This window comes from Dermacentor silvarum, chromosome 1, assembly GCF_013339745.2.
Source record: "Dermacentor silvarum isolate Dsil-2018 chromosome 1, BIME_Dsil_1.4, whole genome shotgun sequence".
Lineage (NCBI taxonomy): Eukaryota > Metazoa > Arthropoda > Arachnida > Ixodida > Ixodidae > Dermacentor > Dermacentor silvarum.
The window spans coordinates 40,777,789-40,804,584 of NC_051154.1; the positions used below are offsets into that span (position 1 = coordinate 40,777,789).

The 26,796-nt window shown below is 45.7% G+C and overlaps 2 protein-coding genes across 4 annotated transcripts in view; both read right to left on the minus strand.

Moving 5' to 3' along the window:
• The window catches only part of LOC119461384 (histone-lysine N-methyltransferase NSD2), a 39,359-nt gene extending 28,412 nt beyond the window's left edge, over positions 1-10,947 (minus strand). Inside the window, exons 1-2 of the mRNA XM_037722682.2 lie at positions 9,700-10,947; positions 5,263-5,454 (exon numbers count right to left, since the gene is read on the minus strand). Of these exons, the coding sequence (XP_037578610.1) occupies positions 5,263-5,454; positions 9,700-10,627 (1,120 nt within the window). The 5' untranslated portion in view covers positions 10,628-10,947. The remainder of the gene's footprint in view (positions 1-5,262; positions 5,455-9,699) is intronic.
• Positions 10,948-14,599: 3,652 nt separating this feature from the next.
• Positions 14,600-26,796, minus strand: part of LOC119461403 (G protein-coupled receptor kinase 2) — a 28,668-nt gene continuing 16,471 nt past the window's right edge. For all 3 annotated transcript variants that reach the window (XM_037722699.2, XM_037722713.2, XM_037722721.2), the window contains exons 6-9: positions 17,475-17,772; positions 16,719-17,396; positions 16,517-16,654; positions 14,600-16,463 (exon numbers count right to left, since the gene is read on the minus strand). In XM_037722699.2, the coding sequence (XP_037578627.1) occupies positions 16,317-16,463; positions 16,517-16,654; positions 16,719-17,396; positions 17,475-17,772 (1,261 nt within the window). In that variant the 3' untranslated portion in view covers positions 14,600-16,316. The remainder of the gene's footprint in view (positions 16,464-16,516; positions 16,655-16,718; positions 17,397-17,474; positions 17,773-26,796) is intronic.

Here is a 26,796-nt window from a genome sequence, read left to right on the forward strand (position 1 = left end):
TTGGCGATTGGCAGGGGCTGGGGGAAGGCATCACCACGGTCATCACACGAACACGCGCCTTCGGCACACTAGCCAATATATTCGAGGCACTACAACGGGGCGGTGACAATCACCTAGCCTGCTTGAGTTAATCAGGCATGCCATACATGCTTTGTTACTTTAATTACTTGTTACTTTAATTACGGTCGCCACCTGGTGCCAATTTATTACAACTATTGAGAAATGCCTTCAGTTCAACTAAACTAAACGGACAATTGTATGCCTCATTTTGCGCACACTTGACTTGGAGGGATTGTCACTCTGCATGTTCTTTGAACCGCATAAAAGTTTGCATGCAGTGTGACACACTGGAGATATGTTCAGTGTTCGCCTAGAAATATATGTCTTGGGTATTTAATAATGGTAGAGGATGCAACTCCCGGCCTTTAATTTATTTACCTTGTTCCACACTCTCTACTCATCAGTGTAAGAATTAATACTGCAGATATACTTTTCACAGCTCTCGCTTAGCACATTAACATGTTCTACCCTGTGACATTATCTGCTTAAAATTAATAGAGTTTTCAGTGGTTGGAGAGTCACAAAGTCATCCCCAAGCTTTGTTCAGATTTTTCTGTGCATTTTGACATTCCTAATTCCACCACAGGATGCGACATTTATTCACCCGTCCATTAATTTGAGGGATGCATTTTGTGGCAGCCTCAATTATAAATCCTGTTAAATACGTCCCAGCATCTATATTAAGAGGCAATATCATCCCGGCTTAAATATGTAAGTTCACGGAATAGCCAGTTGGCTGAGTCAAGCTTCCATCGGAGAATATGTGGGAAGCATTCATGCCGTTTTCTTTGTCTCAAAGCTATCAGGAAGGGTTCACTTCCCTAGGGATTCTTAATGACATTCCACTCTAGGTACGGCACGAGTGTACTCGACAGTATGCTTAGGTCTATAGAAGAGTATGTTTTGTGTGCAACGCTATAAAATGTAGGTTCTTATTAAGCAGGCACGTACTGGAGGAAAATAGAAAATTTTCTATTAGGAGACCTCTCACATCACAGCGAGTCTCCCCACAGAGCTGCGTGCATTTAAATCTCCTACGACTGACTATACAAGGTTCAGGAAGTTCAATGATAAAGTTATTAAATTCTGTTCTGGAAAGTTGACAGAACGGATGTATAAACAACTAATTTTAGCTAGTTTATCAAACACTACTGCTCTAACGGCAACTGCCTCAAGGGTTGTTCGGAGTTGTAACCGCTGGCAAGCAACAACACCCTTATCAACTATTATTACCACACCGCCCGACAAGGCAGTAGCGTCGTCATGGTCTTTGTGAAAAATGGCACATTGCCTCGGAAAGTTTGTGTGTGCTGATTTGAGATGCATTTCCTGAATACACAGCAACCTCAGACTATTTACGAAAGAGCTCTTTAACATCATCAAGGTTATGGAGAAGCCCCTAATGTTCCATTGCAATATTTGCGCGTCCATATTGAAGATGTTTGTGTTATGTTTAGGAAATGCAATCAGCTTACAGAGCCGGGCCCTGTGATGTGGGGTCTTTTTTTTTGAGTGATCGCAAGAATCTCGCCGGTCCTTGGCACTGGAGGCGCTGTCTGGTTGGTTGTTATGTGCATTGACTCTTGTGAGGCGCTTAACACGCACTATTGCGAGCGTTATGTTTGACGTGAAGGCCTCATCACGTGGGACAAAACATTTGAGAACACCAGCCTGGAGGTCGATGACCCCTTTTTCTGGGACGGCAGAGCAGCGCTGGCTGCAGCTGCCAAGTGGGTGGATGGTGTCGCCGCCAGCTCATTGCATGTGATCTGGACAGCCGCTGGGAGCCGTTGTGGCGCTGCCCCCTGGCACGCCACTTTGGCATGGCTGTTCTTTCGCAGGTATGACAGCCGCCTGCATGCTTCCTTGAATGATATATTTTCCTTTTACTTTGATTGTCACAACTTTTTTCTCCTTTCATGATGGGCACGGCCGCAAGTATGCGGTGTGCTCCCCATCACAGCTGACACAGTGTGGAGTGTTCTCGCATGTTTTCGAGGAATGTTCATTGGTACTACACTTGGCACAAGTCAGCAACAGTTCTGTGAGCTGTGGCTGAACCTTTGGCACTTGAAGCATCTGAGAGGATTTGGCACGTATGACCTAACATGAATCCTGATGCACCCGGCCTCAATGTATTCTGATAGAACGCTTGAGCTGAAAGTAAGTGCTAAGTGCTTGGTCTCGCTTTATTTTCCGTCATGCCTCATCTTAATTCATTTAACACTGATAACATTCTGATCACTCCAGCCCTCCAAAAGTTCAGCCTCAGTCAGCGCCAACAAATCAGCATCAGAGACGCCACCGCGAGTGATATTCATGGTAGTGTGCGGAGTTACGGTCACTGGAACGTCCCCAATTGACACTAGATAGGAAAATTTTTCATGCTGTTTCTGATCGCAGAGCTCCAAAAGTAGATCACCGCTCGCCATTTTCCATGCTTTATAACCTGGCCTGAAAGCTTCAAAACTTCAGTCAGAGATTTTGAAACAATGAAAGGTGGGATCGTTTTCACAGTCTTTTCGGGTTTACCAGGATGATTGACATGAAACCGTGGAGTTTCGCGTTCAATTGTCCAAACACTGAAAGACATTTATGGTACGCCCTCGTTTCTGAGGGTGGTATCTACAGGTTTCGGCAGAAACACCGGCTGCCCATCGTGGAGCCCAAGAAGGAGACGCCACAGGACTTTTAAAAAACAAGGGCTGCGGACGCCAACTGTACGTTTTTGCTATATCCAAATATGCACAGCCAAGGATGGTTGCTCGACACAAGGTTAACCCTTGCTGCCTGGAAGATCAGAAGTAAAAAGAAGCAAAGAGAAGACAGGAACAATTGAAAGTGAGAGAGAACGACGAAGGTTGGAGAGAGAGATGGGAAAAGGCAACTACCAATATCCCCCTTGTGGGTCAGTCCGGGGTGCCATCTACATGAAGCCGAGGCCGATGAGGTGTGCTGCCTCCGCCAAGGGGCCATAAATTGGCAAAATTGAAAAGTTTTTAGACCTAGCAAATTTAAAAGAAACATAGCGTTGTACCCTTTCAGGTACAAGCCACCTTTTGAAATTCCTTTTTCCCGTACACATTATGGCACAGAAAGGATTCGACACAGAATGCCACTTACATTGCACGAGATATAGACATACTAACAATAACAAAAAAGGAAATATTTGATCTTTGTGTAGTTCCTAGTATCTAGTATCTTGAATAGATCTTTCTTGATTTACTTATGCTAAAACGTTTGAATAATGTTTATGGTGATATCTTATACCTGTCCTCATGTAGTTTTTGTTTGTATTTTCTGTGTATTTTGTTTTCAATACTTCATATTATGCTGCTGGTACATTCTGTAAGACGGTTGATATTCATTTGAAGCTGCAAAAGGAAAATGAAAAACTTCTCTGTATGCTCATTTCCTGCATGCATATTTGCTGCTGTACGGGTGGCAAGAGCTCAGTCAAGCTGCGACAAAGCAGCTTTTTTCTCTTGCCACCTATTTTCGTTGTATCGAGTACACGAAAGACGGAAATAAACTGATTGATTGATTGAAAAGTCCAAACAACTCGGCAGTGGCTCAACCCCCTGGATCCCCTTTTCCCAGGACACGGCTAAGCCACACGCACTGCAAAGTGCGGGAGGGTCCGACCCCCATGTACTCAGCAGAGTCCGTGGTGTCGCAACACACCAAACGCCTACCAACACAGACGCTCCTGTGGGGGCGGCTTTTAACTTTGTGAGCCGCAAGCTAATATGAAAAGGCTTTGCAGCTAGTCAAGACAAAAAGTTATGCAGAAGCATGGCCACTATTTTGTAGTGGTGCCTTTTCCAATGCTTTTCCTTTTCACGCTTTGCAAGTGGTCAGACTGACGCTCCACCTGTGTTAATAATGAGATCAGCTGGCTGTGGATAGTGGATGATAAGAGTTGCATATAAGTGAGTGCAAGGAATCTCAACAAAATTGCCACCCATATGCATTTATGGTGTAAATGTATGCTTTCTTTGCATATAATGCACAGCACGTAAGTACGCTCAAACCCCGGTGTAAGATACTGTTGTCAGGTACGGACAGCAAATGCTTCACAGCTGCCAGATAAAGTCCCCTGCTACCAGATGACTCATCGATCCCGGCATTCGAAGCTGTGTTCTGTGAGTTTTGCATACTAATTCTTCGCATGTAGCAGACATGTTACTTTCGCATATATTTCACAAAATTTCTAATGTTGTGGCTTTATGGTTTAAGAGGAAGGTTTAGCTCGGCACCCAACTCTGTCTTCCCTACTCAAATACATGTAAAATACAGAAGTGCTTTTATGAGACAGCTGCTCGACCGATTTGAATGAAATTTTTGCATTTGAGAGAGACAAAAGTTAAATTCTAGCAACTATAGGAAGTAGAATATTGATTTAGGACTTCAAATTGAAAAAAGAAAAATAATTGCTAAAACCCGGTAAGCATAAAAAAAAAAAAAAAAGAACGGAACGCCGAAGTTTACAAATCCTTAACTCTGCATTAAAAACAGATATCGCAGTTCTGTAAACTGCATCTGTTGGAGCATCTACAGTGAACATTGATGTATAAGTTTACAGCTTATGTGAAATTGTTACAATGTTTACGAGGGTTTTGGAATTATACTCACAAATTAGTGGTTTATCCGAGAGCTGTTTGTAATACATACATTTTGTCAGCTTTAGATGTTTTATTAAGTGCAGTTTACAGAATTGAGATATCGCTTTTCTTTCCAGAGTTAGAGTTGTAAACTTGATACTCGAGTTTCTTGCAATTTTGCAATTCTCAATTTCATGTGGCACAAGGCAAGTGAAGAGCAGCTCATTGAAACGTGTCTTTCAGCGAAATCACAGAGACACTGGGACGCATCTCACGCCTCTGTGATTTCAGATGGCCTGCAAAGCGGCAGTCGCTAGAGCAAAAGATTTTCGGCATGGCCTTCGAGGTCGCACATGCAATCTCGGAAACCATGTTTTCAGTTATAAAGTTGCACCACTCCGCCAATAGATTACCAATGTGCACTAAGCACAGTTGGGGTGCACAACAATGATACTTGATCATGCCTCACCACAGGCCTGAACAGTGTCCTCGCCTAAATATAGTATATCTTACATCGTGCCCCAAACCAACAGGATTTATTGGAACTGCTGACAAGTTGTATAAGCTTAAGGCTTCACAACATTCAAAGATCACTTGCCTTTGGAGCTAATAGCACGTGGCTTTTGCTGGAAGCAGGGCAAACAAAAGTGGCGAGGGCAGACCAGTGACTCCTCCTTGAGTGTCAATGGCACGGTCTTCAGGCAGGACATATGGTAGAAAGTGCCACAGTGTTCCATGGAGCACTTCTGTGTGGCATCTGTGCCTTTGCACACAAGGCATGGGTGAGTGCCTGGTAGAGAAAATGAAGGACAGCAGTGGCAGCAGCAGTAATGTAGAAGACTCCCTTTAAAAGGACACTAAGAGAAGCACTAAACCAGTTTAGACTGACAGCATATTTTTTTCCATATTTCTATTTTCATTGGTTTCTCTATAAGAAGTTAATTACTAGAAGAGAAAATGAAGACAAAGCTTAAGTTATTAGAATTTCAAGCAAAACCTCAGCCATGATGCATCAGTGTGATGTCACAATTTCCAAGTATTTTGTTTTTGAGCAGCTGTAGCTTAAATTTGCCAAGTTTAATTTTGTAATTCCTTTACAAAATAATTTAGGCAATCGTCACGGTTAAAGAATTGCCTAAGCCCAAGCAGATGCCATCAAAATCCATGACATCATGGTGAGCTGGTGTGGGAACTTCGAAGTGGTGTCTACACCCAACTTTCGGTTTTGCATCTTCTCTGGCTTATCAAAGCCCCTCTCACGGTAAGAGTCGCATTTTTGGTGTTGTATAAGGGTAATATACTTAATATATAAAGGTGACTACTGTCAAATGGGAAAGGGGAGATTAAGTCTTCAAATTGAAGACTGAGCATTTGACATATTAGATAAGTCACCTTACTTTCAGCTTTATACAGGTTTCAGGGTATGTCTGGTTGAAGTTGCACTATCACTTGTAGCATGAGGCCAGTGACAGATGAAGTTTTGCTTTCCATTTTCCAGCACAGAAAGAACAATTACACATTGCCAGCTGGGCTTGTTCATCACTGTTATCTTCCCACTCTAACCATTGTAATATTGACAAAATCCAACTCATACACACAAACAGCAACGACCTGCCCTTCTGGAGGCTATGTTTCTAGTGCAACCAAATTTTCCTTCAGGGACTTATTCCTCAGGAACAGCTACGGAAAAACCCAACTGGGCTGAAAAACCCAAATAAAGAGGCCAGTGCAGCCTGTCCAGGCATAGGTATTCCTGCTTATGATTACATCTTATGGATGAATTGAATTGACTTCGGGGGCTTTACGTGCCAAAACCACGATTTGATTATGAGGCACGCCGTAGTGGGGGACTCCGAATTAATTTTGACCAGCTGGGGTTCTTTAACGTGCACAAAATGCACGGTAGACTGGTGTTTTTGCATTTCGCCCCCATCGAAATGCAGCCGCGGTGGCCGGGATTCGATCCTGCAATCTCGAGCTTAGCAGCGCAACAGCAAAGCCACTACACCACCACGGCGGGTATCATATGGATGAAACACACAATAACAGCAATGAAACTGGCCACACATTTATAAAGTGTGAGAGCTGGCATCAGAGTATGTATTAATTAAAATAATCAACATGCGTGCGTGACGTTAAAACAGCAATGAAGCAATCCTATGTGCATTTTGTAAGAAAAAAGATCTGTAATGCTCAGGGCATTCTTAAAAAGGCTAGGCATCGTACTCTGATATCACTTTCAGCACTATGTTACAACCATTCCAATGACCCTTTAGCATACATTCTCACCGTTAAGAAACTTGACAGTGAAATGGCATATATTGACATTAAGCGGACAGAAAGTGTGCCCACTTACAAATTCAAATACTTACGAAACTGGTGCAAGCTGGAAGTGACAAAAATGGCATCTCCAAAATGGTGATTCCAGAGTACAGCCGCAAAGCTCGTATTCGTACATTGAAAACACAGGAGAATACGAAACGTTGCATGGCACTTTGAAAGAAATGGCAAGCATGCAAGACAGTAGCTTTGCATATGTTGTAGCAGGCTAGTCATGTGCTATAGTTTTGAAAGTCGTAAGTACTTTTTCCCAGCAGCGAAATGTGAATTATCACGCCAGTTCAACTTGGGGCTGCGCTTCCTGTACAAGTCCTGGAGTTGCTGCACATTGTACTTGCCTGCCTACGTTTGTGGCATGCCAGGAATGATGTAGCTCGTAGGCGCCGACGCGTACAGCGCTAGCCACGCAAAATGTCGCAAAAGGGAAGGTACCTCCAAAAATGATTGCTCGAGGATACCTTCCCTACATGCATAGTTAAGTTAAACCAAGTTAAGATCTAGCAGCAACCAAGTTAATACCTGGCAGTAGCAGCCAGTAAGACTTGAGGATGACACTTTCGCTGTGCCTAAGCTTTGCACGACCAAGTGCAAACTTGCCCCCTTTTTTTAATTATGCAGATCCAATGCACATTTTGGAATCTATGTGAAGCGAAGATTTCATGAAGCAGTTAATAAAATGCTATAATTTTTGCCATTTAATTTCTACATTTTGGTGTAAAGGAAACTGGCACGCACACATGTGCTCTTGAACACCCGTGCTACGCAAAGAACCCAAAGTGGTCAAAATTAATCCGAAGCCTCATAATCAGAACTGGTTTTAGCATGTAAAACCCCACAAAGAAGGATGTGACAACTTTTACATTGGCGTGTATTTTTCTTATTTATTTTAATTGCACCGCTCAGTTCTTGACCAATCCTCCGTTGTGGGTATGTGCCATAATATGGAAATCATCATCATGCGGCAATCATCTCAAAGAGCTAGTTGGCATTGGCACGATAGCTGGCCGCTAGCGACACGCGCTCGCGTGACGTAATACGTGCGATTGTAGCCTAATGGTTATAGCATCGAGCTGCTCCTGTGCTGGAGCGCCTAGATTTAATCCCAGCAACCGAGCACATAATTCTTTTTTTTTTTTTAAGTGTGAGCTATTTGGCAAGACAGCAGCAGCACCGAGCTCGCCAGCAGCCATGGTCAGGAAAGTCCGGGAGGATTCGCAAAGAAAGGTTTGCTTTAAAATTGCATTCTCTACTGAAATTCACGTGGAATAAAATGGCTGCATAGTATAATAAAGGCAGTGGCTATTCTCCCGGCAGCCAGGAGAACTTCTGCAACGAATTTCTGCCGGCACTCACCTCCTATTGGCTCTTGGAAGGTTAGGGTGTAATGTTAGGTTATGTTATGCTATGCTAGGTTAGATTAGGTGATATTAGGTTATGTGATGTTAGGTTAGGGCGCACCTTCAGGCCGTTTTTCCCCCGGCAGTCTGTCATGTGACTTCCGAACGCCAATAGGAGGTGCGCGCCGGTACAAATGCTGCCGGGAGAATAGACTCACCCTAGTATTATGGTCATGCACGATCATGTTCTTCAGCTTATTCTCCCTCAAAACAAGCGGTTAAAATGATACTGCTACTGCACAACATGGCAGTTACAAAACCAGCACCTATCAAAAATCAGTGCATCACTGGTGCTTCGATCTAGTTTTTTATCTACTTTTGTATAATGGCATCCGGTAAAATAACTACTGACAGTTGATGCACAGGGTGCAAACATATGACGCTGGCCAACTGTTCCGGTAAGTTCTTTTAGCATGTTGACTTCTAACAAAACCACGTGGGCGCTCTTTCACCTATACCTGCCGCAGTGACACGGTGGCTATGGCATTGCACTGCTGGGCACAAGGTCACGAGTTTGATTCCTATTAATATTCACAACATCCCCCATAGTCCCCAATGAGCAGCTGTGGAACGTTCAACACCACAAATCAACTGCTGCAATACCAGAGCTGAAATGGTACTAATTTGGCAGGGAAGAGGGTGAGGACCCTCAGCATTAGTAGTGCCTCGGGCATTGCTCCACACATGTATGCTTGTGCTAAGACAGCCCATTATGCACAAGCTCTGAAAAATAATTTTGGTAGTTTTGTATCCTACAGCCAAGCTAGAGTTTTCATGTGTCACTCTCATTTGTATATTTCCAATAATGGAAACAGAAGTTTTCCTACAGTTCTCAAATGCTGAGTGTTCAGTGACTGACCACATCAAGCATGTGACAGCGTAATTGTCCGATTAAGCCCCAGATCAACACATGGTAAATGTTTGGCTACAGACGCACAGTCAGGCTACGAATGCAGCATTCATAGTGCTTCAGGTTTTACAGGCTGGTTCCCCTCCTCTACTTAACATACCCAATCACTGTGAATCCACTGATGAGATGCACGAAAACTGCTCCAATGCAAACATGTAAAAAAAATTTTTTTAATCAACCTCATGTGACTTGCAATCAAGACATATTTCCCTGCCAAACAGCATTAGTACATACTTCAATGTAGTTGCTGAAATGAATAAACTTGCACTTTTTAAATATAACACAGCATCAGTGCTCAATCAGAAAATGGTGTCATTGCCGCAGTATTCAAGGGAGGCTGAAGTAAATAAGTCGTGTTCATAATAATTAACTGCGGCAATCAACTTACCAAGGGTGCACTCGTCACAAAGAAAGGCCACAGGCGGATGAGTGATGCCGAGGCAGTCAAGGTGGAAGCTCCTTTTACAGGGACCTGTACAGGTCAGCGTGGCACCGATTGCTTCACAGATGAGACACAGCTCTTCCTTCGCCTTCTCGACGATGCCGTTTTCCTTGGGCGGATGTGCAGTCCTCGGCTTTTTTGTGGGCGGATCGTAGTATTCAAAAGTTAGTTCAAGTTTGCGTTGCGTTCGTGTCATTTGCATTGCGGCAACCGCTTCCTCAACCGCCACCTGCCAGGCGTCTCGCTTGCGAGTGGGCACGGCATACGGTGCACGTTCCAAATCACCCAACGCCACGAACTTCTCGAGCCCTTCAAACGGTAGCACGCGCCTGGGCTGCGTCCAGCCATGCTGAGCCGCCACTCCGAAGTACTGAACATGGTAGATGCGATATTTATTCCTGATTACCTTCGTGTAAATCCCACTCACCGGGTCAAATGAAACCATAGCAGGCCAGAAGGGATGATGGCCTATTTTTGACCAAAGCAAGTCCCCCACGAGGTACTGTAGAGACTCGGTAGGTTTAAATTTCTCGCTTGCTGCTGACTGTCTCTCGCGACCATGCGATGGTGACGGCGGGCTGCGAGATGGCGTTCTTCGTTTTTCCCGGTTGTGCGATGAACACTTTCGAACTATAGGAGTATATTCCATGCAAGGACTGACGTTGGGTTTTCGCACTCTTCCGAATTTGCTGCGCCGAACGGTGTCCTCAGTGGGAGAAACGCCTGACGATTTCGAACAATCAGAATGCGCGTCCTTCTCGCAACTGTCACTACTATTTGATGTCAATTCCGAGCCATTACGAGTGCACAGTAAATGTCCATTTTGAGCTTCATTCTTGACGAAATCACTATCACTTTCCACTTTTTGCTTCATGTTGAGCAGGCAAAATCTAGAGGAGAGTACTTAGTGAACGCAGGACAACGCGCATTTCAACCACCACACCACCTCAGTCAGCAAGCATTCTTCCGCCTACTTTCCGGGACGCAGGGCGACAAAACCTTGTTTTGCTGTTCTAGGAGACGTACTAGGTAAAGTGTGCACGGAAACAGTAAGTGCATGCTAAAAAAGTAATTGCTCACGCAATTCGAAGTGATGAATCGGCACCGAAGACCAGATTACCATTGGTGCAAATCGCGCCAAAAAGTGGAGTTTTTCATTGGCCGCACTGGTCGCAAGTAAAAAAATAAAAACGCCGAGTGGCAAGAAAGTAGCGCTGCATTCGTCACCGATCTACTTCTGTGCAAATCAGCTTCATAGCTAAATTTAAACAAAATACCAATCAAAATACTGCAAACATTAATTTGTAATTTTTTTTTCAAACAATCAAAACGTTTTTGTTATCCGAGTATAGGAGAAGATTTGTTACTTATAACAACCGTTCGACCACGTTCAACTGGCTGGCTACGCTGGCTACTGTCCTGCCATCACTAGTAAGTACTAGAGTTGGTTTTAACTTGCGAGTAGTGTGTCTGTAGTACACTTTTTTTTATAGTACACTTTTTATTATAGTGTCCTTTCCTAAAGAATCACCACACACACACACACACACACACACACACACACACACACACACACACATATATATATATATATATATATATATATATATATATATATATATATATATATAACATAAAGACCTTATTAGCAACAGTTAAATAAGACAAAACACACCAGTGAGTGTAAAATATTACTTATTTTGGGGCTTTTCTTTTCCGCGTCTGGGCAAACGCGAAACCGTCGCACGTGGAAGCTGCGTCGATTCGCGTCTGTTCCGAGCAACCAAAAGCACTGTCAAACGCTGTCGGACTACTTGGCGCGGTAACAATTTGCAGCAGCCACGCCCCCGTAGCTTTTTCTTCATAGCCACAGAAAGTAACTGTACCATTGCATCCTCCATGACTCAGCATTTCAAGGAGGAAGCGGCTGTGGAATTTCTTTTCTCCTTTTATTACGATAGCAATTATACAGACACTCCAAGCGCATTTTTACCGTCGCCATCAAGTTCCGTGTAAAGTCCAACGGCGATAAAATCGTCGCAGCGCGCCGCATGCTGTGTGTGCGAGTGAAAGCGCGGCAAGGGACGCGCGCTTTCACGGGGAGCGAACGCACGGCGGAAAGCAAAGACGTCTTCCGTCGTGCGGAAGGCCGTGGGGGGATGGGAGGCGACGTTTAGCTGCGATACTCAATGCGTATCTTGCGACCGGGCGCAAGGGGAACTGGAGACTCAATCGCCCACACGAAAGGAGGAAAGCGCGAAGGCAGCGCGAGAGGGAGGGGGCACGGCTTCTACTCTACCACCAACTGCGTACTTGTACATTGCGCGGCTGCGGGCTTATCTTGAAAGCGATCTCCACACGACTCTTACCTTTGTACGCGCTGTGCTTTCGCCGCTCAGTTTTCGTTGAAGCGATAGACCGCACGAACCTTCGGTCGCTGCCACGCGCTTGCTCACGCCAGTTGTCTGCGGTCATCGAGTGTGATCGATTCATGCTTGCTTGTGCGCGCTTGTTAATTCACCTTGATAATTCACCGCTTGTTTGTTAGTAAGCGCGAATGTGTCCAAGTTCATGCAGCCTATAAAACTACTATCCTTACCATAGAGTCAGTATATTAACTCTATGATCCTTACTCCGTATAGCTCTATAGTACGTTCCATCCAGAAGAACCCGCCGCTCCCGCAAGTGCGTTTTCGTACGTCATTTTCAGTACCGTTGTACATACAAATTTTGAGGCGTGGGTGGGGGATACATACCTGGTGCTCTCCCCCGCCACGCACGTGACAAGGAAATACCGGGCCCTAATCGGCGTTATGAGAGTCCTACTCGAACGTGCTGTAAAGAACCACTCAGTCTATGGGAAGGTCCTAACTGTGTTTACTAACAGTAGCGCGCGTGCGCGTGGCTTTTTTTTTTTTTTTTTTTTTTATGCGGAAGCATCAAATGATTCATATAGCGAAAAAGCCGGAGTCTGTCTGGACCAGCGAAAAACAGCACCTAAATTCCCATTGGCTGCGACGCCCTGACGAGCGCGTCTCGACAGAGCGGGCGAAAGGGAACACTTGCTGTACCGTTTGCGCGCCAGGTGTTGCGTGAAGGGAGACGCCACGTCAGCCTCGCTTGCGTTCGAACTGCGCCTCGCTAAGACCAAACCGAAGTACGCTAAGCCAACGCTTCCTCGGGAGCGCCCCCATTAGATTCTAAGGCAGTCGGGCAAGGTAGCACGACGTCACGGATCGAAGTGGACCCAGTGCACCGGCCTTGCGCTCTCTGGGAGGCGTTGGCCAAAGCCTCCTAGATGCTAAGCTTCTCAACGAACTCGCTTGGCCGCGAGGAGTAACTTGCACACTCAACGATGTTCAATTGTACATTAATACTTTCACATTCGTAAGTGCTTAGTTGTCCTCGGATTAAAAAAAAAAAATATATTTATGGTGGCAAGCGCTGTTCCTCTCTCGATTTACGTAGTCTTATCTGACCTACTCGAGAATGATCAAAAATGCCATAAGAAGGGTGATAGATCAAGGAAGCAGGATACTTGCACTGTTCCTCGCAGCGGCTCGCGACAATCGGGAGTTTAAGATTTGCGTATGCAGTTACAGAGGATGCAAACCGCCAGACTTGCAAAAGAACCGCAAAGTACAAAAGAATGCAAGCAGGGCATAGCCCTTTGTGCACGCGAAATCTAAAAGTCCCCAATTTGGTGCCCCACGGCGCTTTCCTGCTCTTTTGTACCACTGTTGTCACACAACTTCAGTCACTGAATGCCCACTTGCTGGTCGCTGTACAATTCCAAGAGCAGAACTGTGACCTCCCAGAGCCACTGGCGGATCCAGAGGAGGAGGCTGGAGGCCCTATTACTGTGTCGACAAGACTGCGCGTGCAGTGCCTCTCTCATTCTGTTTCGAAGACCCACCTTTTGATGCTCTGGATATGCCCGTGGCTGCCCGGATCATAAACATAGCAAACTGACTTCCCATGAGAATCTCTCCTAAAAGCAGTCACAAAACTGCAAACTTATAAATGTGTAAATACTCCGAGTGAAAATGTTTGTGAATTTATCTGTGGCGTAGCTGTGAAACCATTTGGGGTGGAGAAACTAGTAGCTACAAATTGGTCTACAAACTCAAATGGCTGATTTACACCCAGAAAACTTGTACCAAATCAAGCCACCTAGCGAAAGTATTGGTTTATATGGAGTGGTACACATGTAGGCACAGACACTAGTGTACTGCAAGTATAGCTAATCAGATGAACTAGGGCTGCGATAGCAGTCGTGCCTGGGCCATACGCCATTAGCAGGGTAAACTTATTAACAATTTTTCCTAGACACCATGAAGGATTACTCAATCCATTGCAGTATCCTTAAATTGCTCGTTGTCCTTGTATTCCAATGTGAAACATAGCTTTTCATTATCAGCACTAAACAAGTTAGGCAGACATGTGGAAGAGATGCACAGCAAGTTAATGCTAATAAAGATGGCAACTAGAGGAAAATATAGTGAACGAATTGCACACATGTAACAAGGTATATCCTTAATTGTTAATGTTCATGAGGTCAAGGATGGCAAAATAAACGCTGCTCGATGGGCTACCGTAGTGTTTACTCACCTGTGGTTGCCTCAACGCCCTTGAGATGAACATTTTGCTTGCCAAGTTAAAAGTGTAGCAATATTTTTCTCTCACCAGTATAGCTTTCAATTATATGGAAAACAAAATAATGCATGCTTTTTAAGGGCAAGCACCTTGCTCAAGATGCAAGCGGTCTCCCTTGCATCACATGCGACTTGGCATGCAATTAAATCCTGGACCACATCTGGTGTGAAGCACAGTTTGTGACGGATACTAATAGGGAAAGGCATTCTTTTATTGACGGACAAATGGATGCAGATTAGCAAAGCATACTTCAATTGGAGGACCAACAGGGTGCAACATCCATACTGCTGCTACAGCCGTACTGAAAGTCATTGAAATGATTGCAAGGCTTGTTGCCACAGGTGAAGCAGAAAAGGCCACCCTTATCCTGAGCAGGTGCCACACTCAGCATTCAATGGGCTTTACCTACCAGGGCTGAACATAAATTACATACACTGTCAAACTGTACTGAACAACAATTAGCACAGACAAGTACAAATCAGTTAACCCATTTGTGTGTGTGTGTGTATGTATATATATATATATATATATACACACACCAAGCGTTCAACCTGGTATCCTTGAGAGGAAGTCATTTCCAAAAACACAGCCAAGGCCCAGTTCACCTACAGCCATATACACCATGGCAAGTACTAATGACATTTCTGTTGCACAAGTAGGCTTCACAATGCTGTACTGCAACAGACCTCGGTTCGGTAAGAAATTTGCTCACTTCTGTGCTGTGTGAAACCAACAGGCAGTGTGCAACTGTGCACACCCACTGCCTTACAGCCAAGGAGCACAACCTAAAAATTCCGCTTTCACAGTGCACTTAACACATTTTCATCGTACAGCAGATCAGTGTGTCATTGCACACAAAAGTGCAACCAATGCTAAAAAGAGAAGAAACGGTGAATAAAGCTACAGATTATGTGAAATTATAGATATGACCCTGAGTAAAACCTTTGAACATGTCCTTGCAAACTGACACTCAAAAGAACATTGTCTTTTCCTGCAAAGAAAGGAACAAAGCACCTATCTGATAAAAGAAAGATATAGTCAAAATGTACAAGCACACTTCAAATATATTTAGCATACTCATTACACATAAAAAGGTACTGGGGAAGAGGTGGCCGTGCAGCACATCTTACGTGTGTGGCAAACACCACTGTCAACAACAAGGCGAATGTTTGCTAATGCTAAACTCATTTCTCAGTTTTTCTTCACACAATGGTAATTCAGAGAAATGGCTTGCTTTAAAACTTCAGAATGAAAACCAAGTTGCTGCACCACTTTGATATGTGTGCTTGAGACCATGTCACTAGTGGTAGCAGCAACTATGTGAGCTCTTTGCACATCAAAGCCATAGCAATACAACCCTGCTGCCTTTGTTAGCACTGGTAAAAACAATTACAGCAGAACTTATCTCCACTTAAGTGCAGAAGCATCACATTCAACAGTTTATGTAATATTCTGCACTTAGGCCATTCGCTAAACAGCAGCAAAGTGAGCCTCACCATGACCAAGAGATGACAATTTATTTGAGGGAGTCACAAAACAGCTAGTTTACCATGGTTGACATATTTACAAAAATGTAAATGGCACAATCACAACTCCACTGAAACACACAGAAGGTAGGGGTTGCGGGGCTCTGCCACAGGTTAACTCGCAAACGTTCCTGCAATTACAAACAAAACCAAACTGCCATTTCAGGACAACACACACAAGGTTTGGATGCAAATGGAGCCACATAACTCCACAACAGGAGCGTCAAATAAATTAAGAGTAGTCCGCCAAAACTAGGAATGTCATGACTAGCGTTGCACAAACAATTCACCAAACAAGGGTCCCTGAAAGGTTTGGGCTCAGAGTGCCATTGGGTGCAACAATTATGCCTGGAATACAGGGTCTGCATAGTCTGGGAGTGCTCAGCTGGGCCGGGATCGTGGCTTCCTGCGGAAAGGAAAGCAGCCCCGGCGGTCCTCTGCCGGGGGAAGCTCCCAGCAGAGGTCAGGGGGCCGCGTCTGGCTCGGTCCAAACACATTGAGCTCCTTGAAGCACTCCGTCTCGATCATCTGCATGCGCACCGACAGTAAGCAGCTACTACAATGCTGGAAGCAACACTCACCTCAGTTTGCCATGGTATGGACACCGAGCCCATATTGAACTGGCTATAGAAGGAGTCGTCGCTAGCATCCAGGTTGACTCCCTTGACAGTGGAGAACTGCTCGATGTCCAGCACATCTTTTGCGTACACTGCATGTGGCTGCAAGGCAAGTGTTTCAGTGTAAGTGGTAACCTATGCTTTCAGTGCACCGCACATAACTCACATCGGGCACGAAAGGTGGCTCAAGCATGCCCGCCTCCAGTCTCTTCCAGTTAAGGCTCTTGAAGAAAGGGTGCCGTTTTACCTGGAGGGCACCTGCACGGCCTTCCTGGCAGCCAAGCCGGGTTGCAGGGCTTTTTGCCAGTAGCTGCTGGCAGCAGTCCTTGGCCTCCTCACTGAACTTGGCTGAGTACTTCTCCCGCTCCTCCTTAACTCTGCGCTCAACTTCCTCACGTTTCACTTTCTCCTTGCGTGCCCGGAAGGGGGCTTGGCCCTCAAGCATCTCGTAGAGGAGACAGCCCAAACTGAACCAGTCAGGGCTGTAGGTGTACCGCTCATTGTCGATCACTTCAGGCGCCATGTAGCCCACGGTTCCCACACGACCCCGGACGCCCTCCTGCTCATCGGGTATCTCCACTGCAAGGCCAAGGTCTGAGATCCGCACATGGCCATGGTCATCCAGCAGGATGTTTTCTGGCTTGAGGTCTCGGTACACTATTCCCTTGGCATGCAGGTGCTCCAGACCCTGTGTCACTTCTGCCGCATAGAAGCGTGCCCGCTGTGGCTCGAACCCAGGCTCCCCACCCATAGAATACATGTGGAACTTGAGATCCCCGCCATTCATGATGGTCAGCACCAGGCACAGTGCATCCTTGGTCTCGTACGCATAGGCCAGGCTCACCTGCATTTTATACACAACTCATATCTCATAAACACACTTATCTGTGTCCGTTTGAGGCTATCTGTGCCCATCACTTACCACGAAGCGAGAGTTGACCTTTTGTAGGATCTGCTTCTCAATCAGCACCATTGTCTCACCACGCCGCTTTTTGATGCGCTTCTTCTCCAACTTTTTGCAAGCATACATTTTCCCTGTAGCGCGCACTTGGCAAGCACACACCTCACCAAATCCACCTTTGCCTAAGACCCTGTACATGCGGAATGTCTTGGCAGTCACAGGCTGGCTCTCCAGCCACTTCCATTGTAGGTACCGGTCAAAGTACATGCTGCCTTCAAACTCCTTGAAGGGCCCTCCCATGAGGAACTCCTTGACAGCCCTGTGCAGAATTCAGTTTGCAAGGTTAAACAAGAAAGATGGAATAAAATTAAAAAAATGCAGAAGTTAGCGTTGGCTTGCAACATGTATGCTACAAGCAAGCCCCTGTTTATATTGCAGTCATCCATTACTAGTCCACATTTTTTGGCTAGCCACAGAACAATGCATGTCAATGGATGCAAATAACGAGCTGTCTGCAACTGTGTGCTTCCATGTACTCAAAAAGACAAGCTGTCAAAACAGCTTGTGAGCTGTATTATTTGATATCGAAATATGTCAATTTTAAGAACACTAAATATAGCTGCTGTATAATGCAGAACACAGCTTAAAGGGCCCTAGTGGATTATCTAACTGAATTTCTGCAGCATGTTTCTACTTCATTAACTGTGGCGCTCACCAGTCGTCTAAAGAAGAAAGGGCCATAAAGGCATAGAACATACCCCGACACTTATAACGAACCTGGGTATTATGCAGCACTACTCCCCCATCCACTCCAATGAACAAAGGAAACAGCTCACATTTACTGAACTAACACTAAAAATCGTGCAGATATCAATCATTGTCAAAGCAAGTGAAGCGCTGCTTCTCGTGTTTTGGCTAAAGCAGTTTCACATGCTGCATCACTCTTCACACGTCGATGGCCCGCTCCATTGTCTGCACTCTGAAAGTATTTGGGAGCCATCTCTGTCTTGCTTTTGTTGTGTATACTGGTGCAGGCCCAGGCTGCAATGCCCACACAGCTGCGAGTAGTGTTGTGGGCATAGCCTTTTTGCCGACAACTGAGCACAGGTGTCTACTCCGTAATGACGGATGGCGGCACGGACTCTCCTCTTCACAACACCTTCTTCTAACTTGAACCTCTTCTCTGCATTCCCTTTCTCCACAATCCACCCATGACCACAGCATCAAAGCCAGTCAGACTCCACAGAGAAAGCTTCACTTCAAAAATGTGATGGTTGACACGTGTGCCTGGCTGTGCAGACCTGGCTCAAAGATAGCAGTTTCAAGTTCACTTACAGGTACACTAAAGGCAAATATTAAGTCAAACTGAAGCGATAGATTAATGCTCGAAAACATCTAAGACGCCGATATTATCGAGAACAGAGCTTTTGTAAGCGAGAAATTGAGATAAATGTATGAGATGGTTTGAAACTCTACAGGGAAATTCTAGTACTAGCCCGATGACATCGTAACACCTTGTTATATTTGTGTCACTAGTAATATAATTAAAAAAAACTTAATTCTATTCAAATCTTAGAAGAAAGAACTCATGGATGTTGCCCTTGACAAAGATGGGAGGCTGTTAAAAGGTTGAGTTTTCGCTCGACCTGCTGCCAACTGTGCGCTCATGTTTTGGTAGTCCTGATATCGTGTAGCTGCTGCGCTGATCTTGCTGGCTCTCAAAGCTCATATTAACTGCATCATGGCACTCTTTGGCCATGCTCTTTCGCCATGCACCACACATCGCAATAAAACACCACACATCATCATCATCATATTAACTGCAAGCAGCAGAAAATGCAGTGTCCATATGATGTCCTGGCTCTGTTTCTAGATGTGCATTCGTGTTTTACGCTAAAACCGTTGCGCCGGCTCTAGGGCGCAGTTTTACTCATCGATAGCCGTAAAGGGCACTGATGACGCATGCAGGGCCACACTGGCTTGCGCCTCGCGGGGAACTTGAATTGCCCTAGAGGAATGCCACCCCTTCAATAGGGATTTTCTCTCGAACCAAGTATTTTCTTGGCATGAAACAAGCACTGTGAGTTTTCTGGAATGGTATTTTAGCAGTCCATGTTACCTTAATATCTGCCTTCAGTGTCCCTTTAAAGGGGCTCTAACACACTAACTAATCATAGAATGGTCTCACTATTAAAAGGACATCTTCTCATGAATCTCGTGGCGGAAAAATTTTTCGAATCCTTCTCCAATTATAAGTGGAGTTATTGCACCAACACTAAACTTTCTCTCTCTTTCCATCCCCGTTAGCATGCTGGAAGCTACACAGCGGAGAAGCCAAGAGGGCAAAGCCCCGCTCAAAAGCCGAGTGTTGTGGTGGCAAAAGGGCTTGTCGCGACAGCGCATGGTCTATGCTACGCAGCACGCTGCTGCTGCGTAGCATAGTTGTTGCATGCCGGTGCAATTATCGTGGGTGTAAAGGTGGCAGTGCAAAGATAGAATGATTTTTCTGTTGTTTTCAGATCACAGACAGATATATGCTTCATTTAATTAACTCAAAATTAGCAATTATATATTACTGAGAATGCTCTCGTGATAATAAAATCAGGCAATGGCGTTGGTAGGTCCAGCTACTTGCGATGACGCTGCATGACGACATTGTGGAAGCGAGAGCAAGCGATGTTTTGCTGTTTTTGGCATGACATTGTTAATTGAGCTGCATGCACTGCAATAATATTTGGTTCACATGTCCACAGAAACGCCTACGACAGATTGACAACGTTTTATTACTATGTTCAAGAAGTGTTTCAGGGCCCCTTTAAGAGGATGCTTTAGCTCGGGGGCTCCGATCTATTTACAGTAGATAAACATTAATTTGACACCAGTTAACCCGATTTTTTGGTTAATTCAATCCTGAGTGCAGGTCCTGGCCGGTGCCGATGCATTTCTATGGGCTCAAACTTTTGTTATTTTGATCCTAAAATTGACCTTTGCCGGATAATTCGAACTTGACCAGTCAGCACGCACCAGCCTAACCCCTGTGGTGACCTCAAAAGCGACCCCTTTAGTGGTAGCGTGTGTCTCGGCAGAGCTTAGGGGACAGTGAATGCGTTGAGCACTAGTCATCTGTCGGAAACACCCGTTTTCGGTTGGCCCTACGAAGATTTTCAATCAATAACTGTAGCTCACAATGTCTGATTACGATATTTACCTAATTCTAACACCCACCTTTTTTTTTTCAGGACAAATGCACCGAAAATTGCCTGTGCGGTGCAATCGGACACAATACCAATATGCCTTTGCGGCGCTCGTATGCTCTACCGCATAACACAAATGTATTGCGGCGAAGCTGACTTTAGAAAAACGGCCACCATTAGATTCTTGCCCTTTTTAGAGCACAGCTCTTAGGCGCCCGCTCCTGCGGTGAGCATTGGCGTCGTACCTTGTAACAGAGCGAACGAGCACAGGAAAAGATGAGAGCGAACATGGAGAGCAGCGGGCGATGAAAGATGATGAGAGTGAAAATAGCGCGAAGACGAAAGCGGAGGAGGAGGGTGCAGCAGAACCATGAGGTGGAAAGCGGAGGAAGAGGGTATGGCGAAAGCGTGAGAAGAAAAGTGTAGTGCCGCGCAAGATAGACTATGGCAATGATGGCTACAAGATGGTGCCACAGTAGCGCGTGTCGTTAGGGTGCCTCATTGTGCTCGCTCGCCTCTGCTCCGTTCACGGCAGCGCATGCATCGAGGCACTCCACGCATCGTCTGTTCACCAAAGCGCTGCATGAGCAGAGGTCTGTCTGCGGCGGCTGCTGCGAATCGTGCCCACGCATCAGCCACGAGCTGCCTCTCGCAATCTCCCAATTAGCGAGGCAGTCGCACCTTACTTCGCTCCGTTTGGAACGTGCCGCATGAGGCAGATTGTCATACCTGCCAACCTAGCAACATGAAAATTCGGGAGACCGCCCCACGAAAGGGCCGGGGAGGTGACAAAAATGTATTGACCCCCCCCCCCCCCCCTCGCACCCAATTCTTGCTTTTGTTTAGCTGCCACCGACGCCGTGCGAAACGACGCACGTGGTACAGAATCCATACTTGTCCCCTCTCCGCTAAGTGACAAAGCACGGAAACTCAGCCTTGTATGATCTCGGGAATACTTGTAAATATAGCACCTTGAATATGTTGCAAGGTGCTAACATATGGGGCAGAAACTTGGAGGTTAACAAAGAAGCTCGAGAACAAGTTAAGGACCGCACAGAGCGATGGAACGAAAAATGTTTGGCCTAATGTGACAGGAAGACAGTGGTGTGGATCAGTGAACAAACGGGGATAGCCAATATTCTAGTTGACATTAGGCGGAAAAAATGGAGCTGGGCAGGCCATGTAATGCGTAGGATGGATAACCGGTGAACCATTAGAGTTACAGAAGGGAAGCGCAGTCGAGGACAGCAGAAAACTAGGTGGGGTGATGAAGTTAGGAAATTTGCAGGCGCAAGTTGGAATCAGCTAGCACAAGACAGGGGTAATTGGAGATCACAGGGAGAGACCTTCGTCCTGCAGTGGACATATAGGCTGATTATGACTTATTCTTAACTGAATGTACTCAGCTGCTGAACTGTACAGGGGTTAGGAAGCCTTGTGAAGCTCTTTAGGGCTTTTACTTCCTGGCCCTCCGCTCTTTGGAGCGGAAATAAACTGATCGATTGATTGATTCTGAAAGCGCCATGTATCGTTCCAACTAAACCCGGGGAAACGAAGAGTAGTTCGGCATTCCGCACTTTACTAGACAACCTGACAAAACCAACTGAAGCCTATCACACTCGCGAACATATAACGACTGAATTGCGAAAAACGCGCCAGCCAGCCTGAGACGAGCCAATTCGGAAAATCCAATATAGTAGCACCCATCAGTCGCTCGTGTTCGTGGTGGTGCCAGAGGCGGCTACCTTGATTCAAGGGGCGCTGCTTTCTTGCATGGTTATATTACAGGGCGTAATAGGATTATAGCGATAGGGCGCAAAAAGAAAAAAAAATAAATAAATAAAAAATGCCGCTGTCGCTGTGGTGGCCACTTTTCAGGAGACTTGAGGTCGCGTCCGTACAATTCGGGAGAGTTGACAGGTATGGATTGTTCGCTGATGTGTCTTCCACTGGCAACCTAGCGGCATCGTCCGATCTTCATCCGGGACTCTAGGCACGCCATGTGTACGTCATGAACCTCCTATATACAGGGTGTCCCAGCTAAAAGTAGCCAATGTTTTAAAAATGACGGAGTGTGCTAGGAGGCTCAAACCAACTCAGTGGTGTTGAAGATCGCGTGTCCTAGTCTGCGGTATTTTTTTTTTGTTTTTCAAAGCCAATTAGTATAAACTAATTGCCCAACTAATTGCCGAGCAAGCAACAAATGTTCCATCTTTCTACGTGCTCCATGTAGTTATTTTATGTACCAGACGCGATGTATCAGTGGCCACGAGGAAAAAGCCGAACTCATCAGGTTCACAACACAGGGAAGAATGAGCCTCGGAAAACCACCCGTGTTCGACGGCATCGAGAATACATGGACAATCTTCAAGATTCGACTCGAGGCGTACCTGGAAGTGCAAGAGTTAACAGACGAGACGAAGCGATGCGCCATCTTGATATCTTTGTTGCACGACGCAGCAGTACGTTTAGGGACGCTGTCACCAAAGGCAAGTCAATGCCCTTACCTATCAAGAAGCCATCGGATATTTACAGGATTATTATGCGCCGGAAATCAAAGAGATCGCCGAGAGTTAAGCTATTTTTATGCGGGCAGAGCAACCCGGTGAACCAGTGCAAGACTTTGTCGCAGAGATTCAGCGGCTGGCCGAACAGTGCAACTTTGGGATCTCTCTGCAGCGCATGCTCCTAATCAAATCGTTTGCAGAGTGGTAGATGAAGATGATCGGCGGCATCACTCACAAAACGTGACCTGACTTTGTCGGAGGAGGAAGACTGTCATTTAAGCTCAGAACACAAGCAAAAATGCCAGAAACATGCACACCTCGGAACAGGGGGTGGTCCACTATACGAGAATGCTGTCTCGAGAAGGAAGACCTCAGCAGCGTCTCCGACAGTGCCAGAGATGCGGAAGTGACACACATGCCGAAGAAGCATGTTTTTATCAGCAAACCATATGTCGGATGCCAATGACCGCTCACCCGACCATGAAGCACTTTTATCCTCGTGGCACATCAAGACAGTAACAGAGAAATGGTGAACCCTGTTTTTAAGGAAATTGTCTGGAATGGGGTACCAGTTCGCATGCTCGTGGATACTCGATCGCCAGTTAGCGTCGTCTCCACAGCAGCGTTTCAGCAGCATCGACACAAGTGGCCACCGTTAACAAACACGACTGTTCGATTATCATGCTTTTTGGGAGAGCTCCCCGTGGCGGGTCAAGTACGCATGACTGCGTCGTGTGATGGACAGACGGTAGCCGGATCTTTATTAGTCGTAGACATCCCCGGCCCGGCACTTTGTGGAAGACATTATAAAGGCCTTCAAAAAATTGGGGGTCGCGATGCTGAAGCCCAACCGGGTATCCATGATTCAAGCACAACTGGATAAAGCACTACAGACTTTACTTGAACTATGTGGTACATAAAATGACATGGTGAACGTAGAAAAATAGAGCGTTTGTTGCTCGCTCCAAAGGGATACATACAGGGTGTCCCAGGAGGCTCAAACCAACTCAGTGGTGTTGAGGATCGCGTGTCCCTAGTCTGCGGTATTCTCTCTCCATCTGACTGTGAACACAGCTACGGTTGCTGAACAATATCTCCTTCCACGGGTTGAAGACATTTTCGCATGGCTAAACGAAGGCAAATTATTCACCACTCTTGACTTGACACAAGCCTACGATCAACTACCCTTGGATGACAAGGCTAAAGAATTGACCGTGCTCAACACACAAGGGCCTATTCTGCTTCAACAGGCTTCCCTTTGGAGTAAGTTCAGCGCCAACCATCTTTAAAAGACGAATGGACTTGCCCTTCAGTGATCTCCCAGGTGTCCAAGTTTACCTCGATGATATCATTGTAGCAGAGAAGAAAAATGACCTCACACAACTAAGACAAGTGCTTCAAGGTTTACGAGAGAATGGATTTAGACCGAACCACAACAAATGTAAATTTCGCCAAAAAGAAGTCACTTTTCTGGGTCACCGCGTGGATGCCTCTGGCCTCAAGCACAAGGACGACAACATAGCAGCTGTCATCAAAGGGCCCCTTCGCCGACCTTGGTGAACGAACTCAAGGCATTTCTGAGACTAATTATTACTATGCCAAGTTTTTGCCTAATTTGTCCACGCACCTGGCTCCGCTGTACAACCTTCTAAAGAAGGGAGCCACATGGGAGTGGCAGAACAAACAAGAGACGGCCTTCAAGCATGTAAAAGAAGCAATCCAGACTTCAAAGTAAAGCCCACTTCAACCCCCCCCCCCCCAAAAAAAAAACTGTGAGGCTGGAATGTGACGTATAGGCAGTATGAGTGGGTGCAGTTCTCTTTCATCGGGTAAATGGAATCGACTACCCCATAGGATTCCGTTCCAGGACATTAAACCAAGCAGAATGAAACTAATCACAACTGGAAACGGAAGCTTTGGCAGTTGTTTTTGGTGTGACCAGGTTTAAAGACTACTTGTACGGAAACAAATTTGTCTTGGTGACTGATCACAAACCGCTCACGGGTCTCTTTAATCCAAACAAAGCCATTCCTCCCATGGCGGCGGCCAGGATACATAGATGGGCCCTCCTACTGGACAATTATCAGTGCACCGTAAGGGTACAGCCAACGTCAATGCTAATGCACTGAGCCGGCTGCCACTTCCAATCAGTGAAGGATCTAAGTGCCTGCAAGAAACCCCAGAGCATGTGCTGTATACAGACTTCTTAACAAGCAAAGCTATCACAGCACGGGACCTAGTACAGCTGATGGACTTGGATGCTACCTTGCAGCAAATCAAACAGTGGATTGTTCAAGGTTGGCCCAATTCGTTAAAGGAGTATCAAGAGTGATACTGGCCCTATTTCAACAAAAGACAACAACAAACGATCAAGCAGGATTTGATTTTCTGGGAAAATTGACTGATCATACCTACTACTGCCATCAGACCCATCTTAAATGTACATGAAAATCACTCAGGGATGGCTGCTATGAAAAAGACAGCTGGATCGTTGTTCTGGTTTCCAAGCGTGGATGCAGAAATTTAACACCTAGTAACGAGCATGCTCAGTCTGTATAGAAGCCGCACCAATGCCTAATGTCTCCACGACATATGCCTGTACTATGGCCAGTCACAAATGAAAGATGAAGCCAGTTGCATCTAGATTTCGCCGGACCATTGGACAGGCACATGATATTAGTTAAGTTGATGCAACAACTAAATGGATCAAAGCGCTTTTTATGAAGACAGCCACGTGTACCCGGTACGAGTCATTTTTGCTAGGTTCGGTCTTCCCAGAACCATAGTAACCGACAATGGGCCGCAGTTTACCAGCACATTCTTCTGGGACTTCATGAATCAGAATCATATACATCATCTCACCACGGCTCCATATCATCCACACTCCAACGGCTTGGCGGAAAGGGCAGTTCGCACAGTCAAGGAAGGACTCAGAAAAATGGGGTAGGGCAAATTACAGACATGGCTCGCTAAATTCTTGTGCACATACCGTTGAACTCCACTCAAAGAAGGCAAGTCTCCGGCAGAGTTACTACTGGGGTATCAAATAAGAACAAAGATAGACTGTATCTCACCGAACCAGCAAACAAGGAACACAGAGCACCAGAACAAGATTCCACAGAATTGGCAACAGGGTCAACGTGTATGGACCTGAAGCTGGACGAGATCGAAATGAGTACCTGCTACAGTGAGGGAACAACACGGAGCGAGGAAGATCACCATTGATACACAGCAAGGGGTTCAACGAAGACATTTCAACCAAGTAGGACGACGAGAAGCACAAGTGAATGATCAACCGATGGAACAAGATCAACAGACAAACGACAACACGGTGCCAGTACCGTCAGGTCTTGATTTGCAAAGACATGAGGCCTCCGAGTCGCAAAACCAGGGTCTGCCGGTGGTGCAAGCCCCTACCACAGAGACTTCACTCTGAAAGTCTACTCGATAATGCAGAGCCCCCGTCTGCCTCAATCTGTAGGGGGAAGATGATGATGTGTCTTCAGCTGGCAACCTATCGGCAGCGTCTGACCTTCATCTGGGATTCTAGGCATGTGATGTGTACGTCATGAATCTCCTATATATACACCTTTGGAGCGAGCAATAAACATTCCATTTTACTACATTCACCATGTAGTTTTA